The following is a 17819-nucleotide window of genomic DNA, read 5'->3' on the forward strand; positions in this document are numbered from 1 at the left end:
TTTTTTTTTTTTTTGCGGTACGTGGGCCTCTCACTGTTGTGGCCTCTGCCGTTGCGGAGCACAGGCTCCGGATGCGCAGCCTCAGCAGCCATGGCTCACGGGCCCAGCCGCTCCATGGCAGGTGGGATCTTCCCGGACTGGGGCATGAACCCGTGTCCCCTGCATCGGCAGGCGGGCTCTCAACCACTGTGCCGCCAGGGAAGCCCGGTATTTTATTCTTTTTGTTGCAGTGGTGAATGGGATTGTTTCCTTAATTTCTCTTTCTGATTTTTCATTGTCAGTGTATAGGAATGCAAGAGATTTCTGTGCGTTAATTTTGTGTCCTGCAACTTTACCAAATTCATTGATTAGCTCTAGTAGTTTTCTGATAGCATCTTTAGGATTATCTATGTATAGTATCTTGTCATCTGCGAACAGTGACAGTTTTACTTCTTTTCCAATTTGGATTCCTTTTATTTCTTTTTCTTCTCTGGTTGCCGTGGCTAGGACTTCGAAAACTATGTTGAATAAAGTGGCGAGAGTGGGCATCCTTGTCTAGTTCCTCATCTTATGGGAAATGCTTTCAGTTTTTCACCATTGAGAATGATGCTTGCTGTGGGTTTGTTGTATATGGCCTTTATTATGTTGAGGTAGGTTCCCTCTGTGCCCACTTTCTGGAGAGTTTTTGTCATAAATGGGTATTGAATTTTGTCCAAAGCTTTTTCTGCACCTATTGAGATGGTCATATGGTTTTTATTCTTCAATTTATTAATATGGTGTATCACATTGATTGATTTGCGTATATTGAAGAATTCTTGCATCCCTGGGATAAATCCCACTTGATCATGGTGTAAGATCCTTATAATGTGTTGTTGGATTCTGTTTGCTAGTATTTTGTTGAGGATTTTTGCATCAATATTCATCAGTGATATCGGTCTGTAATTTTCTTTTTTTGTAGTATCTTTGTCTGGTTTTGGTATCAGGGTGATGGTGGCCTCATAGAATGAGTTTGAGAGTGTTCCTTCCTCTGCAATTTTTGGAAGAGTTTGGGAAGGATGGGTGTTAGCTCTTCTCTAAATGTTCGATAGAATTCACCTGTGAAGCCATCTGGTCCTGGATTTTGTTTGTTGGAAGATTTCTAATCACAGTTTTAATTTCATTACTTGTGATTGGTCTGTTCATATTTTCTGTTTCTTCCTGGTTCAGTCTTGGAAGGTTATACCTTTCTAAGGCTTTGTCCATTTCTTCCAGGTTGTCCATTTTATTGGCATAGGGTTGCTTGCGGTAGTCACTTATGATGCTTTGTATTTCTTTGGTGTCCATTGTAACTTCTCCTTTTTCATTTCTAATTTTATTGATTTGAGTCCTCTCCCTCTTTTTCTTGATGAGTCTGGCTGAAGGTTTGTCAATTTTGTTTACCTTCTTAAAGAACCAGCTTTTAGTTTTATTGATCTTTGCTATTGTTTTCTTTGTTTCTGTTTATTTCTGCTCTGATCTTTATGATTTCTTTCCTTCTACTAACTTTGGGTTTTGTGTGTTCTTCCTTCTCTGGCTCCTTTAGGTGTAAGTTTAGATTGTTTATTTGATATTTTTCTTGTTTCTTGAAGTTGGACTGTATTGCTATGACTTCCCTCTTAGAACTGCTTTTGCTGCATCCCATAGGTTTTGGATTGTCGTGTTTTCATTGTCATTTGTCTCTAGGTATTTCTTCATTTTCTCTTTGATTTCTTCATTGATCTCTTGGTTATTTAGTAACGTATTGTTTAGCCTCCATGTGTTTGTGTAGTTTACATTTTTTTCCCTATAATTTATGTCTAATGTCATAGTGTTGTGGTCGGAAAAGATTCTTGATATGATTTCAATTTTCTTAAGTTTACCGAGGCTTGATTTGTGACCCAAGATGTGATCTATCCTGGAGAATGTTCTGTGCGCACTTGAGAAGAAAGTGTAATCTGCTGTTTTCAGATGGAATGTCCTATAAATATCAATTAAATATATGAGATATATTGTGTCATTTAAAGCTTGTGTTTCCTTATTAATTTTCTGTCTGGATGATCTGTCCATTGTTATAAGTGAGGTGTTAAAGTCCCCCATTATTATTGTGTTACTGTTGATTTCCTCTTTTATAGCTGCTGCCTTATGTTTTGAGGTGCTCCTATGTTGGGTGCATATATATTTATGATTGTTACATCTTCTTCTTGGATTGATCCCTTGATCATTATGTAGTGTCCTTCCTTGTCTCTTGTGACATTCTTTATTTTAACGTCTATTTTATCTGATATGAGTATTGCTACTCCAGCTTTCTTTTGATTTCCATTTGCATGGAATATCTTTTTCCATCCCGTCACTTTCAGTCTGTATGTGTCCCTAGGTCTGAAGTGGGTCTCTTGTAGACAGCATATATACGGGTCTTGTTTTTGTATCCGTTCAGCGAGTCTCTGTCTCTTGGTTGGAGCATTTAATCCATTCACATTTAAGGTAATTATCGATATGTAGTTCCTATTACCATTTTCTCAATTGTTTTTGGGTTCGTTTTTGTAGGGCCTTTTCTTCTCTTGTGTTTCCCACTTAGAGAAGTTCCTTTTGCATCTGTTATAGAGCTGGTTTGGTGGTGCTGAATTCTCTTAGGCTCTGCTTGTCTGTAAAGCTTTTGATTTCTCCGTCGACTCTGAATGAGATCCTTGCCAGGTAGAGTATTCTTCGTTGTAGGTTCTTCCCTTTCATCACTTTAAATATATCATGCTACTCCCTTCTGGCTTGTAGAGTTTCTGCTGAGAAATCAGCTGTTAACCTTATGGGAGTTCCCTTGTATGTTATTTGTCATTTTTCCCTGTTGCTTTTAATAATTTTTCTTTGTCTTTAATTTCTGTCAACTTGATTACTATGTGCCTTGGCGTGTTTCTCCTTGGGTTTATCCTGCCTGGGACTCTCTGCACTTCCTGGACTTGGGTGGCTATTTCCTTCCCCGTGTTAGGGAATTTTCGGACTATAATCTCTTCAAATATTTTCTCGGGTCCTTTCTGTCTCTCTTCTCCTTCTGGGACCCGTATAATGCGAACGTTGTTGCGTTTAATGTTGTCCCAGAGGTCTCTTAGGCTGTCTTCATTTCTGTTCATTCTTTTTTCTTTATTCTGTTCCACGGCAGTGGTTTCCACCATTCTGTCTTCCAGGTCAGTTATCTGTTCTTCTGCCTCAGTTATTCTGCTATTGATTCCTTCTAGTGTATTTTTCATTTTAGTTATTGTATTGTTCATCTCTGTTTGTTTTTTAATTCTTCTAGATCTTTGTTAAACATTTCTTGCATCTTCTCCGTCTTTGCCTCCATTCTTTTTCCAAGGGCCTGGATCATCTTCACCGTCATTATTTCTGAATTATTTTTCTGGAAGGTTACCTATCTCCAGTTCATTTAGTTGTTTTTCTGGGGTTTTATCTTGTTCCTTCATCTGGGACATTGTCATCTACCTTTTCATTTTGTCTGTCTTTCTGTGAATGTGGTTTTCGTTCCTCAGGCTGCAGGATTGTAGTTCTTCTTGCTTCTGCTGTCTGCCCTCTGGTGGGTGAAGCTATCTACGAGGCTTCACACTGTTTGTTGAAGAGAATTTTTTTTCATTGAATGGTCTTGGTCCCCTTGTTGAAAATCAGTTGGGAGGGTTTATTTTTGGACTTCGAATTCTTTCCATTAGCCTATATGCCTATCCTTGTGCCAGCACCACTTTGTCTTTATTACTGTTGCTTTGTAGTAAGTTTTGAAATCTGGCAGTGTGGATCTTCCTACTTATTCTTCTTTTCAAGGTTTTTCTGGCTCTTTGGGCTACCTTGCAATTCCATATTAACTTTAGAATTATTAGCTTGCCAGTTTGTATAAAGACATCTGTTGGATTTTTTTAAAATTTTTATTTTTTTATTTATTCATGTCTGCATTGGGTCTTTGTTGCTGTGCGCGGGCTTTCTCTAGTTGTGGCAAGTGGGGGCTACTCTTCATTGTGGTGCGTGGGCTTCGCATTGCAGTGGCTTCTCTTGTTGCTGAGCATGGGCTCTAGGCGCGCAGGCTTAAGTAGTTGTGGCGCACGGGCTTAGTTGCTCCGCGGCATGTGGGATCTTCCCGGACCATGGCTCGAACCCGTGTCTGCTGCATTGGCAGGCGGACTCTTAATCACTGTGCCACCAGGGAAGTTCCCATCAGTTGGATTTTGATAGAGATTGTGTTGAATCTGTCATCCAGAATTTGTGAGTTGTATAACACGATCAGAGCTTTGCTTTAAGAAGAGGAACCTGGCAGTACTGTACGAACTAGAGTGAAGAAGGGCAGACACTGGAGGCCTCGAGATCAGATCGGAAACTGTTATAGTAGTTGAAGAAAATGAGAGCGAGTGAACTAGGAAAAGATAATGAGGGTGGATTTGAGATATACGAAAAGGTTAAATGTCCAGATGACAGGACTTGGAGACTGACTACATATGGGGCCTGAGAAAGAGGGGTGGCATCAAAGATAGCTCTGAGGCTTGAAGATAGGCTAATTGATTGGATAACTGCTGTTTTTTAAAGCTTTGTATTTTATTTTTTTAATTAATTTTTTAAATTGAAGTGTAGTTGATTTGCAATGTTTTTGTAGTTTCAGTTGTACAACAAAGTGATTCACTTTTATATACGTGTATATATATATATATACATATATATATATATTCAGGTTCTTTTCCATTATAGGTTATTACAAGATGTTGAATATAGTTCCCTGTGCTATACAGTAAAACCTTGTTGTTTATCTATTTTATACATAGTAGTTTGCAAAAACTTTGTATTTTAAAATGATTTTCAATTTATAGAAGAGTTGTAAAGATACTACAGAGAATTTCTATATACCCTTCCTTCAACTTCCCCTAGTGTTAACGTCTTGTATAACCATGGTAAAATCCTGAAGACTGAGAAATTAGCATTGGTGCTTGAACTAAACTATAGACTTTATTCCGATTTCACCAGTTTTTCCACACACGTCCTTTGTCTGTTCCAGGATCCAGTCCAGGATCCCACATTGCGTTTGGTTGTTAGGTCTCCTCCATCCATGACAATTCCTTAGTCTCTGTCTTTTATTACCTTGTCAGTATTGAAGACTACTGGTCAGTTACTTTGTAAAGTGATCCTTATTTGGACTTAACTTGATTTTGTTTTCATGGTTAGATTTGAGTAATTTTGGCAAAAATACCACAGAAGTGATGTCCTCCCCTTCTTGGTGCATCATATCAGGGGGTACATGATGATATATGTTATTTCTGGTGATGTTAACCTTGGTCGTTTGCCAGATTTTTCCACCGTAAAGTTACTATTTTACCTTTGTAATTAACAAGTACTTTCCATGCAGAAATGATCATCTTTCACTATTAATCAGCGTCTATCAATGGTCCTTGCGTACAATCATTGCTGCAGTGTTTGCCTAATGTTAATTTTGCTTCCCTCATGCCTTCTGCCTTTATCGGTCGGAATTCTATTGTTGGAAGAGCTGTCCCTCCTCTCCCATTTTTTGAGGGAGCAGTTAAGCGAGGGAAGGGGTTAGGGAAAGAAGACGGCAAGTTCAGATTTAGGCATGGTAGGCATGAGACACCTGTATGACATACAGATGGAAATATCCAGAAAGCATTTGTTATCTGCATCAAACAACAGTTGAGTTTAAGATGTTGGAGGCAGGCACTATTATTATTTTCTGTTCTAGAATGTAGAAACTGAGGTTCAGGGAGAAAACCTGAGGCATAGTGGGCAAGGCAGCTGAGGGCCACATTGTCTAGAGCCTTAATTACCCGACAGATGACTTTGGAATTTGTTCAGTGACTCACCAGTGCCAATTTAAAATTCGCCAGGAGGGAACAATTGATAATCAGATCCTAGCTCGTGAGAGCACTGTGCGCAGCCATAGGGAGCCGCTTAATATTCCAAATTAAATAAAATCTAAGTACCTAATGAGTTGTGTAGGCCATTGGGAAAAAAGAGGTGTTATCTGGAGTTATTGGAGAAGGCTTTGTGCGGGAACTAGAACTTGCTATGGGCCTGGATGGAATTTGCAGTGAGTGGAGAACAGAAAGGGCATCCAAGAAGGATGATGCTATCAATAGCTCATACTTATTTTATTCCTTACAATGTGTCAGGCACTGAACTAAGTGCTTCAAACTAAGTGCTTTAATCTCCACCTCTACCCTATGAGATAGTACTAATGTAATTCTCATCTGACAGACGAGGAAACTGAGTCTCGAGTGTTTAAGGATTCTCTCCTTGTAGGCAGCTGGACAAGGGAAGCCAAGTAATATATTAGCACATTATAGTACAAGCATGGAAATAGAACAAGTGTAGTTAGATGAATTGGAAGTTTAATCTAAGCTCTTGCTGATGTAGCTCACAGTAGGGATGGATTTTCTTTTGAGATCAGAATAATTATAGCTACTATGTATTGAGTGCTAGCTATGTGCTAGACATTGTGCCAAGTGCTTTGATTGCTTTATCTCATTTGATCCTCTCCAAAACCTCGTGAGACATAGGTGCTATTTTTATCCCTATTTTAGAGTTGAAAATTCCTCCAGTCTCTTGTCCAAGGTTACAGTGCTGGTGAGTGGCAGAGGCAGCATGTGGACCCGAGTCTGTCTTAACTCTAAAGCCCATAATCTTAACCACTTAGCAATGCTCCCTATCCTGCTTCCATTCTCTTAATAGGGATGAATTTGGCAGTGGGACCAGAAAACTTGATGTTTTTAAGCTAAGGTTCTCTGGTCCCTGGATAGTGCTTGGATGTGGACACTACCAAGTATATACGCCTTCGTGACTCTCCTTTTTCTATACCTCAGTTGTTGGCCAACCCCGTTCTTTCTTTGGGTGTAATTCAAACAGGTTACAATGTGGTCTTTCAAGTCTGGGAACATTCTGGCTTTAAAATGAATTTGCAGTCTTTTAACTCTATCGTATGTTGATTTTTGAAGCCTGAGAGTTTGTTAGTAGGTACTCCAATTTCCCTTTTGTCTAAATTCTTGAGAGAAGGCTCTTTGTCAGCTCCTTATACTGACAAAAATTGTAAAAGACTCAAAGCATGGCATCAAAGATAGAAGCCATCAAGGAAATAACAAGTATATCTGATTACATCAAGATATAAAAACTTCCATACGAAACTACCATAACCAGAGCTACAACAATGGCAACATGGGAAAAATGTTTGCAGTAGATGTCAAATAGTCTGTATTCAATGTCATTAAAATGTAAATAGCTCTTATAACCCAATAAGAAAAAGAACATACTAGTTGAAAAATAGGCAAGGCCACAGATGGTCACATCCCCAAAGGAGAAATATGGCTGGCCAAAAAACATGTTAGAAAATAGTTTAATATTTCTGGTAATCTGAGACATGCAAATTAAAGCAATAAAGAGTGTGTGTATGTGTGTGTGTGTGTTGTAGTGGAGGAAAATTAATTCTCCTTCTACCCTTCTAAATTCTTGGCTGAGATCCCCTTGTAATAAAAGACAGAATAACAAGAGGAAAACAAACAGACATTTAATAACTTGTATACCTCCTGTGTTCATGGGAGAGACCCAGGAAAACTGAATAACTCTGTCAAAGGGCCCAAGCCACCACCTCAAATATCACCTGCAGCTAAAGACAAAAGGGTGGAGGGAGCCAGTTCCTGAAGGTGACCAGGAAAAGCACAGTAAACAAGGGTAAGGTTGTTATGCAGATTTAAGTTGCTGCCTTTTCTGTTGATAAGAGTTTCTAGAGATTCAGAGTCATCCTTCTCTTGTACAGAGAGACACCCTTACAAATGGAGTTTTCCTTTATAAATGTAAATGTCTCCTACAGAAAGAGTCTTATATACTTGATTTTCAGGGCTTCTCCTGTATCTGCTTTTTTTTTTTTTTAAACCAGCTCAAAATAGTCCTTATGCCAAAGAGACATATTCGGGGGTGGCAAATTCTGCTCCCCTTCAGTGTTTTGCCTTTTAAAAAGTGATAATGACCTATTGGCCAGGCTGTAGCAGAAACACATTCTCATATGTTGCTGGCGGGAGTATACATTCAAAGACATTTTCTGGAAGGCGGTTTAGAATTATCCGTTAAAAGCCTTAAAATGTATATTCCCTTTGAAGACCTAGAAATTCTTATTCTACAAATGGAGGCTAAATAGAGAAGGATCTGAAAATTTAGACATAACTTACGTGTGCGACAGGAGGAGATTGGTTGAGTAAATTGTTGCATATCCATATAATTGAATAAAATGAAGCTATTAGAAAATGAGATTGTAGAAGCATGTTTATGACATGGAGTATGTTCAGGATACAGTTTGGGACAATGCATGAGGCCACCACGCTGGAGAGATCGACAGGGTCCGGAGTAGAGAAAGCCTTGCCTGCCATGCTAAGGAACTTGAGCTTTTCCTGTAGTTACTGGCCAGCCATTAAGGGATTTTAAAGGGTAGATCAGAGCTGCATTTTAGATAGATCCCTCTTGCAGCAATGTGTCTGGAGGCAAGAGGCCAGTGAACATTATTTCAGTGGTCCAGGGAGAGAGAAGATGAGGACCCAAGAGTATAAACATTGGTGAACAGAGCCTAGGACAGACTTTGGGCAGCCCAAGGAATGGATCTTTGCTATGGTGGGTAATGTTTGTAAGCACTCCTCTTTAGGAACCCCCAAATAGTCGGGTGCCCTCATAGGCAGTGGAGCCAGGAGAATTGGAGCTGCAAGGGCTGGGCCTCGGAAGGTTGTGTCGCAGGCCAAACACAACTCTCCTGTCCCTCTCTCACTCTCTTTCCCTTTCATTTCGTTTTCCCATCCCTCTTCACTGCTTAACCTGGCCAGCCCTTCAATTAGGATGGTCTTGGTGACTGGCTGTCCTTCCCAAATACATTTCTCATAGTGTTAACCGCTTCCTCCTGTGAACAAAAATTATCTTCTCTCCGCGTTGTGACCATGGGGGTTTACTGAGTCTAATGTTTGGATAGAGCAGAATTTGACAGGGAGCTGGATGTTGATGCCAGTGAACTTGGGGCTGATATGACTGTGGAACAGAGACAGGAACAGGAGTGGGTCGAGTGATGCTGAGAGCTTGGGTAGGGAAGGTGGGAACCTGGAACCAGAGTGGTTCAGAGGTAGAGGATGAACTGGAACAGCTGCTGGTGCCTAGATTAGGTGCTTAGGAAAAAGCTGAATTTTCGAGTTTGTGGGCAAGATGCTAGAGAGCCAGTCTCTCCTGGGGAAGCTGCGAGAGCGTGGTTTTTGAATGGAACCTGAAGGGTTTGCCAGGAAAAACCAGCCAAACAAGAGTCCAGTTCTGTAAGGATTCAGGAGCTGCCAGCACCCAGCAGATCTGGGAATGAAGCAGGTTGGAGCTAAGATGAGCCTGTCTTTAGAGACTGCTGGACTCTGAAATCCATCTGCGTAAATATAATTTGCTGCCCAGGCAGGTTTGTGTTTTGAGATGTCTCGCCTTGTGAGGAGTAGATTTTTGTGTGGTGGTACAGGTGTGGGGCTCCTGCGGTGGCACCATGTGTTCTGTTGGGGGGTCTAGGGGCAGGGCTAGAGTCTAAAGAAGAGAAGCCCCCGTGAGGCTGGGACCATGTCAGGTGTGAGGTGGAAAGTGTGTTGATCTGGGAGTTACGGGACCTGGGTTCTTGCCAGAAACCATGTGAGAACCTTCCCCCTGGGTTTCTCCATCTGTAAAATGGGATTTCATAGCAAGGCCCTGCTTACCTCCCAGGCGATGGGTAAGTGGAAGTGCTTTGTAGCATTTCTCTGTGTGCTCCCTGCCCACGCCCTTTTCTTCAGGTGCCCAGCTGGGCGGATGACAGCATGAACACAGAGTGCCGAGTCGGTGCTGGGATGTGCTCAGATGCCTCCTCATCTTCCTGCCGTCCTTGTTTGTACTTCCAAGTGTCCTCTCTTCCCACCCCGTTTGCAGCTTAAGGGATAGTTTAGCTTTCCGTCTGCTAGGCTGAAACAAACGCCAGCAAAATTTGGAGGCAGTTGGCAGCCAATCAAAGAAGAGAGCAGGGATATTCAGGCCAAGGCTGGGGGCCTTTGGGCCTCTGAATTAACATGTTATCTTTACTCCTCTCCTTTGGTTAATGGTGATTATGGATGTGGCTCCAGCATGACAAAGCAGAGAGGTTTAGTGTCATAAATCTATGAAGTTGCTAGAGGAGACTGTGAGTTTACTGGAAAAAGATAGGATGGAGTTGGGATCCTTTTTCATATAAACTAAAAAAAAAAATTTTTTTTTAGATTTTGTTTATTTTTGGCTGTGTTCGGTCTTCGTTGCTGAGTGCGGGCTTTCTCTAGTTGTGGCGAGCTGGGGCTACTCTTTGTTGCGGTGCGCGGGCTTCTCATTCCGGTGGCTTCTCATTGCGGTGGCTTCTCATTGCAGAGCACAGGCTCTAGGCATGCGGGCTTCAGTAGTTGTGGCACACGGGCTCAGTAGTTGTGGTGCACGGGCTTAGTTGCTCTGCAGCATGTGGGGTCTTCCCGGACCAGGGCTCGAACCCGTGTCCGTTGCATTGGCAGGCAGATTCTTAACCACTGTGGCAGGCGGATTCTTAACCACTGCGCCACCAGGGAAGTCCCTGGGGTCATTTTTCAAATCTCCTTTTTTGATGTGTCTACATGTATCTGCTTTAAAGGTTGCTTGAAAAAGATACCCTCTATCCTGGTGTTGGGAATAGACAGGCAAGACGAGGAAGGCCAACGTGCTGGTTGGAAATGACATGGCCACAGGAAAGTAACTGTTGGAAAACTCAGTTACAGTCAAGACTAGCAGAGCTACCTGAAGAGAAATCAGATGCATGAGTGAGTTGGGACTGGAGGCTTGCTTTCTTCAGTAGGTTTCTGGGCCTCTGGCATAGGGCTGTCGTGGATCAGAACCAGCCAAATGGAGCAGTTACGGGGAAATCGGCCCCCAAGAATCTGCTTATCTCCTCTTGGCTGTGGGTATAGAAAAGTAAGAGTGAACAGTGGGGCCCAGTGTCGCATTTTTGCTTCTCTGTTTTCGCATGTTGGAAGTATCTAGGGTATTCCAGAAGCTCAGGAAGACTGCTGGCATGGCTCTTAGGTGACTCCAGAAGTATTCTTTCCAAGGTGGTTAGGGGCCCCTGTCTGCTTTCTATATACTGTAGCTTCTGAATGTAGCCTTTGATGGGCCTGATGCTGGGTAACTCTGTACAGCCTCCAACTTGGTCCCTTGCCTACGGTGAGTAACTTTACTGCTGGGACAGTGGTAAAGAATACCAGCTTTGTTTCTTTCTTGGACTGCTCCTGACAGGTGGGGTTGAGGAGTGGGGTTAAGTTCATGTCTGGATGATTGAAATTCCAAGTTGACAGTCCTTGTCCCAAACCATTAAGGTCAGATGTATTTCATAAGTCTGAATTATTTGGATTTTAGAAAGGCAATACAGTGAACGTGGTTTTTTTTTTTTTTTTTTTTTTTTTGGCTGCGTCGGGTCTTCGTTGCTGCGTGCGGGCTTTTCTCTAGTTGTGGCGAGCGGGGGCTACTCTTCGTTGCGGTGCGTGGGCTTCTCATTGTGGTGGCTTCTCTTGTTGAGGAGCTCGGGCTCTAGGTTCGTGGGCTTCAGTAGTTGTGGCACGCAGACTCTGTACTTGTGGCTCGTGGGCTGTACAGCTCAGGCTCAGTAGTTGTGGCACATGGGCTTAGTTGCTCCACGGCATGTGGGATCTTCCTGGACCAGGGCTTGAACCTGCGTCCCCTGCACAGGCAGACAGATTCTCAACCACTGTGCCACCAGGGAAGCCCCAGTGAACGTGTTTTACAGACACTCCCAGTGGGGTCTGGGACAGCACCCCGTATTCAAAATACATTCTTTTTGTGGAAAATGTGTGTATACTCACCATAAATGGAATAAAGAAAGTCTGTAAGTAGCCTCAGCTCAGTTCAAGTCATATCTGTTACCAAATTGGTTTTGAAAAAAAACCAAACAAACAAAAAACAGACTTTTGGTTTTTAGAGCTTTTTGGATTTGGCGATGGCAGATAAAGGATTGTGGACCTGCAACTGTCATTGGTTTTGCACTTTTAATCAAATTGATCCACAGGGGAAAGGCATGTTCTCGATGGATATTTTCTTGGCGGGGTTCTCTGATGAAGTATTGTGTGGGTAATGGACTCCTGGCCGTGTTCCTTTCAAGACCCTTTTTCTTTTCCATTCTTTCTCTTCTGCGTGGCAGGGATTCAAGCAGGTGTCTCTACTTATAGTGATTTTCCTTATAGTACCCTTTCCTCTTAAGTGTAGATTCTGAGAGAACTGAAGGACAGAATATAAAGAATATACTCGTGACAAAGCCAAACTAGCCCATAATGCAGATAAGGTCTGCTCATAAATGCTCACCACAAGAGAGGGACACATATCAATGATTTTGTAAATCCTCACCATTAAGTCACTGTAGGTAAAGTAACTCCATAAACATGAGTTTCATTCTTTTGTCAATCCTTCTCCTGCTGAATGTCTTTTTTTTTTTTTTTTCCTGAATGTCTTTGATCAAACCTTCAGCACGTCTGGCTGCCTGGAGTGTTTGAATCTCCTGGGGCATTTGTTAAAATGCGCAGATTCCTGGAACCCCAAACTTCTGGAATCAGCATTCCCAATGGGGGGAACCCAGGAGTTTGCACATTTTATAAGTGCTCTGCAGGGCTTTCCTTGTCCCTCTTGAGAACCAGTGCTTTGGTGCAGTCAGACTGCCACGGCTGTAGGTTTTTGAAGGCTGTAACCCAGGCCTAGTTCAAAGCATGGAACTGATGGTCTCTTAGAAGGACCAGGTTCTTTTTGTTTGGTTTGAGCAGGGAGACTAGAAGGGGACCCACTTAGTCATGCTTCGAAACAAACCAATCAAATGTGAAGGAGTAAAATAATAATAATAGAAGAAAAACAACGGAAGTTTAAAAACATGTATACCTCCTGTATACATGAGGGAGACTCAGGAAAACTGACTAACTCCCTGAAATGGCCCAATCCACCACCTTAAATACCATCTTCAGCCAAAGTTAAAAGAAAGATGTTGAGTGTTGGTTGCTGGGTAGGGGTGGAGGAGACCAGTTCCTGGAGGTGACCAGGAAAAGCACAGTGAACAAGGGTAAGGTTGTTAGGCAGATTTAGGTCCTTGCCTTCTCCATTGTTGAGAGTTGCTAGAGATTTAGAGTCTTCCTTCTTTTCCTAGAGGGAGACACCTTAACAAATGGAGATTTTCCTTATAAGTGTAGATGTCTCTTACAGAAGGGTAACTTCTACACAGTTTTCAGAGCTTTTCCTATGTCTGTTGTTTCTTAAAAACAACCAGCCTAAAGTAATCCTTATGCCAAAGAAACAAACTTTGGGGTAGCAAATTCTGCTCCCCTTCAAAATCAAAGGGAGGCTAAGGGCCTGGGGGGTGGCAATATTGATAGGATTGCCAGATGAAATACAGGCTGTCCAGTTAAATTTGAATTTCAGATAAACAATGAATAATGTTTTAGTATATGTACGCTCCATACACTGTTCAGGATATACTTATACTAAAACATTTTTCATTGTTTATTTGAAATTCAAATTTAACTTGGCATCCTGTATTTTTCTTTCTAAATCTGGCAAAGCTAGGTATTGATTAACCCACCTTCCCCCATGGGAGGCAAACCAGATGGCATTTGTGTATTTGTCCTATCTCAGAATCCATTTTTACTTGTCCTAGGTTAAAAGCTTGTCATACTGGCTACTCGTGTCATGCTGAACTTGAAGAATTGAAAATTTGAGTCTTCTAGAGGTTAAGAGGAAGTGTTTTAGAGGCTGAAATGGCTTAAGAAAAGCTCTCCCCATCTCCTACCCCTCCACCAATTACTTCTTCCGCTCTTCATCCATCTCTTTCCCTCTCTCCCCGACCTACCCCTTCCCCATCACACACACACAGCCGGAACAGACAGGCACACATAGATGCATGTGCAAACACAGACATGTTTGGAACACCACCTGCTTGTCTTTTAAAGACTTTTATGTTACATTTTCTGTGTAAGAGTTTGGTTATTAATTATTATTATTATTATTATTAAAATAACACTGTCTCACTGTGTCCAGCATTTCTCTTGATAACCATACTTAATTTTTTTTCCATTGCAGATCTTTCTCCTGGCCTGCCCTCCATGTCCGGGAGCTGTCGTCGTCTTCAAGTAAGGGGAGATTGTCTTTCTGTTGCCATTGCTGAACTGTCTTGTCTGTTTGATTACAAAGGATGATGAACACATTGCTTGTGACCACCTTGAACCTGCAATGCTTTGTGTCTGGGCTTCCCAAGGGACAAAAGTCTTCAAGGGTCCAATGAAACAGGCAAATGTTGTATGTGGAGATTTGGCCTTTGTGCTTTTGTCAAGCCCTGACAGATCCTTTTCAGCGATTCTTTGTGGTGGTGTTTTATGGCCAAGACATTCCCCCTTGGAAGTTTGCTGCCCTCGTAAAGTTTCTCTTGAGTATGCTGGGGGCCAGACAGCTCCCCTCCTTTAGCGAATCTTTGTACTGTGGTCCTGCTGTTCCACTGAGGATACTTTGAAGGACTTTGTTTTGAGTTTTTATGGGGTTTTTTTTGTTGTTAAAGTGCAAATTAAATTGAGGAGAGAAAAATATCACCTTATTACAAGTCCTGACTTTCTTTAAAATAGAAAGCATCAGATCCATTAAAATGTATTGCAGGCAAATCATGTTTGTCTGAAGGCAAGTTTGCTTAAATGAAATTCTCAAGAGTCCCGGAAGCCTCATTTTAACCACGAGTTGTGACCATCTCATTTATCAAACCTTTTATTAGAGTTGCTAATGAGAAGCTAAATCGACCCAATTAATTTTGTCTCTTTCCCCCTTCTCTGGCCCCCATTTTGGAGCTGTTTCTGAGCAGGGAAATGGCTGCAAGCCAGAGCGAGGGGGCAAAAAGTAAAGAGCCCAGCCAATCCTTAGATAATTGAGAGTGGTGTAAATGGCTTTCTGATTTAGTTAAGTCTTTAAAGTGTTAGGTAGGGGAAAATATACCCTATTTGCTGCTTCAGATAGCTCCTTGGAATAGCCACTTAGTCTCTTGCCTGAGGTGAATATAACTTTCTGCTGGATGAGGGGTAATGGATCCTGATTTCATAAGCTCTTACTTGGACAGCTTCTAAGCGGAAGGTGTATTTAACCCTGTTTTCCCCCCTTGATTTCCCAAAATGGGCTCAATTTTTCAGTGTCATGTTTTAAAAGTAACATGTATTGGTTTTATTTCATTATTATGAGAGTAACAGTTCTCATTATAGAAAATGCAGAAACGTAAAGAAGAAAATAAACACCACCCCTAATCCCACCAAGAGATTATTTTGGTTATTGCCTTCCTTTTTTGCTTTTTTTTAAAATTTAACAAGCAGAGACCGCATTTAGTTTTTTTATTGTATCTTCTCTAAATTTAATTCAATTTATGTGTGTTTGTACATATAAAATACATAAATATAACTGCTGGATTTATTTTTTTTTATAGTGGTCCTTTTTACCCTGTCCTTTTCCTTATTTGGTTTGTCCCTTGCCTCTACCTTTCCACATCATCCCTGTATATTACCAAACCAGTATGTATCCTTCCATATTTTTCTCCATGCTCACAGGTATACACACGCATACACACACACACACACACACACAGGTTTTGGAATGTTTTGCTGTTTTTGTTAATTGTTTTATAAAAATAGAATTCTATATATACTTTAACACATCCTACTTTTTTCATCTCATGAAAATCTATCAAAGCCTCTTGGTATGGCTCTTATTCTTTTAAAAGAGTGGAAAATATTTCATGGATGCACAATTTATTTAGCTATTCCCCTACTAATGAACATTTACATTCTTTCCAGATTTCGGCCACTACAGTCAATGCTTGAATTAAACATCATTGTGCTTATGCCCTTATATACTGGTGCTTTCAATTTATACACACAGACACAAATGTTTATATATAAATAAATATTTGTTTCCATATTGATTTACAAAAACAGGCTGTTATAATTCACTTTTCCCTTTTATATGTAACATATGAGATCACTGTTTGTTTCACATCCCTACTAGCATAAGGTTTTATGGTTCTTTTATAATTCTGACAACTTAATGGATGTATTTCCTTGGCTACTAATGCATTTTGGTTTTGTCTCTCTCTCTCTCTCTCTCTCTCTCTGTTTTGGTCCGATTGGATTTTCTCTTTGAATTATCTGTTCATATTATCTGCCCATTTCCTAGGGGTTATTTATATTTTTCTTAACCTGTAAGCCCTCTTTGTATATTTTGGATATTGGCCCTTGGCCTACCATCTTTATTATAGATATCTTTCCCAAATCTGTACGTATTGACTTTACTGATGGTATATTTTTCCACATAATCTTTTGCATATCCAAATATGATTACTTTCTTATAGCTTCTGGGTTCCCAGTCTTCGTTAAGACTGTTTTCTCAAAGATGGATAACCAGTGACGGTAGCATAATATGTTAAGTAATCCTTACTCTCCCCTGTGAACTGAACTGCTATCTTTGTCATCAAACTTTTTATATACGAGGATCCATTTATGGATTCTCTGTTCTGTTTCATCTGTGTGTCTATTTGTGTACCTAAATCATGTTGATTGGATTACATTAGATTCAATAATATTTTCCTTGGCTATTCTTTGGTATTTTTTCTTTTCTACACATTTTAATATCACTTATTCAGCCCTCCCAACCCCACCCTATTGGGATTCTAATTAGAATTGCATTAAATTTATATTTCAGTTTTGTAAGAATTGATTTTTTAAAACCTATAGCTCTTTTTGTCTAAGAAATGGCATTTCTTTCCATCTGCTCAGATCTTGTTTTATGCCTTTCTTGATACATTTATTCTTAAAGATTTAAGAACTTTTTTGTTTGTTATGAGTGGAATACTATCCTCCTTTCCGTTCCTAAATGCCTCTTGCTAGAATAGAAAAAGTTTATTAATTTTAAAAATAGCTTTTATATCTAGCTATCTTACCTAATTGTTTTGTTAGTTCTGGTAACTTTTATCTTTTCTTTCCAATGGTTATATCATTTATTTCATTTTCTTCTGTTTTTTGCTAGAAATTCAAAGACAGCGTTAAATAAAAATGATGCTGGTGGGCCATTCTGTCTATAACTAATTTCAAATAGAAATGGTGTTCCTCCATATTTGCTGTTGGTATTTGTCAAATAGTCTATTATATTTAAATAGTCTCCACATTTACTTGGAGATATTTTAAACGGAAATGGTTCTGTATTTTATCAAACGCTTTGGATAAACTAGGGTTTATTTGGGTGGCTTGTTATACTATCCCATCGATGTCTCTGCTGAGTTTGCCACCAATTTCAGACTCTTGTATTTGTAACAGCCAGCAGGCCAGATTTCTCTTCACCATTCTTTCCAGACTGTTCCTTTACTCACACTTTTTTCATAGCTAGTCCGAACCATTTTTGCCTTCCAAATGAACTTAAAATGTTTTTGTCAGACTCTTCTTCCAAATACTGTTATTTTGATTGGAATTACTTTAAATCTAAAATTTCATTAATGTCATTACCATAGTGAGTCTCTCTATCCGGGAAAAGACATATGGTAGATTTCTTAATTTATTCTAGGGTGTGTGTGTGGATTGTGTATCCCGCAGATTTCTCATCAACGTCATTCCTGGACAGTTTGTAGTTTATGGTATCATTTATTTATTATATTTTCAAACTAATTATTACTGGTACATAGGAAAGATTTTGATTTTTTTATATGTTTATTTTATATTTGGCCACCATGCTTAACTCTTTTAGTAGTTTTTCAGTTGCTTCACTTGGATTATTTTGGAAATTAATAGTAT

At 40.3% G+C, this 17819-nt stretch overlaps 1 protein-coding gene across 12 annotated transcripts in view; it reads left to right on the forward strand.

Annotated features, from left to right (window-relative positions):
• Positions 1–17819, forward strand: part of TMEM164 (transmembrane protein 164) — a 153546-nt gene that overhangs the window by 61533 nt on the left and 74194 nt on the right. For all 12 annotated transcript variants that reach the window (XM_029240462.1, XM_029240470.1, XM_029240472.1 and 9 more), the window contains one exon: positions 14092–14141. Coding sequence is in view for 4 of the 12 variants with exons in the window: in XM_029240472.1 (XP_029096305.1) it covers positions 14092–14141 (50 nt within the window). In the remaining 8 variants the exon portion in view is untranslated. The remainder of the gene's footprint in view (positions 1–14091; positions 14142–17819) is intronic.

This window comes from Monodon monoceros, unplaced genomic scaffold, assembly GCF_005190385.1.
Source record: "Monodon monoceros isolate NGI ecotype Baffin Bay Population unplaced genomic scaffold, NGI_Narwhal_1 Super_Scaffold_22, whole genome shotgun sequence".
Lineage (NCBI taxonomy): Eukaryota > Metazoa > Chordata > Mammalia > Artiodactyla > Monodontidae > Monodon > Monodon monoceros.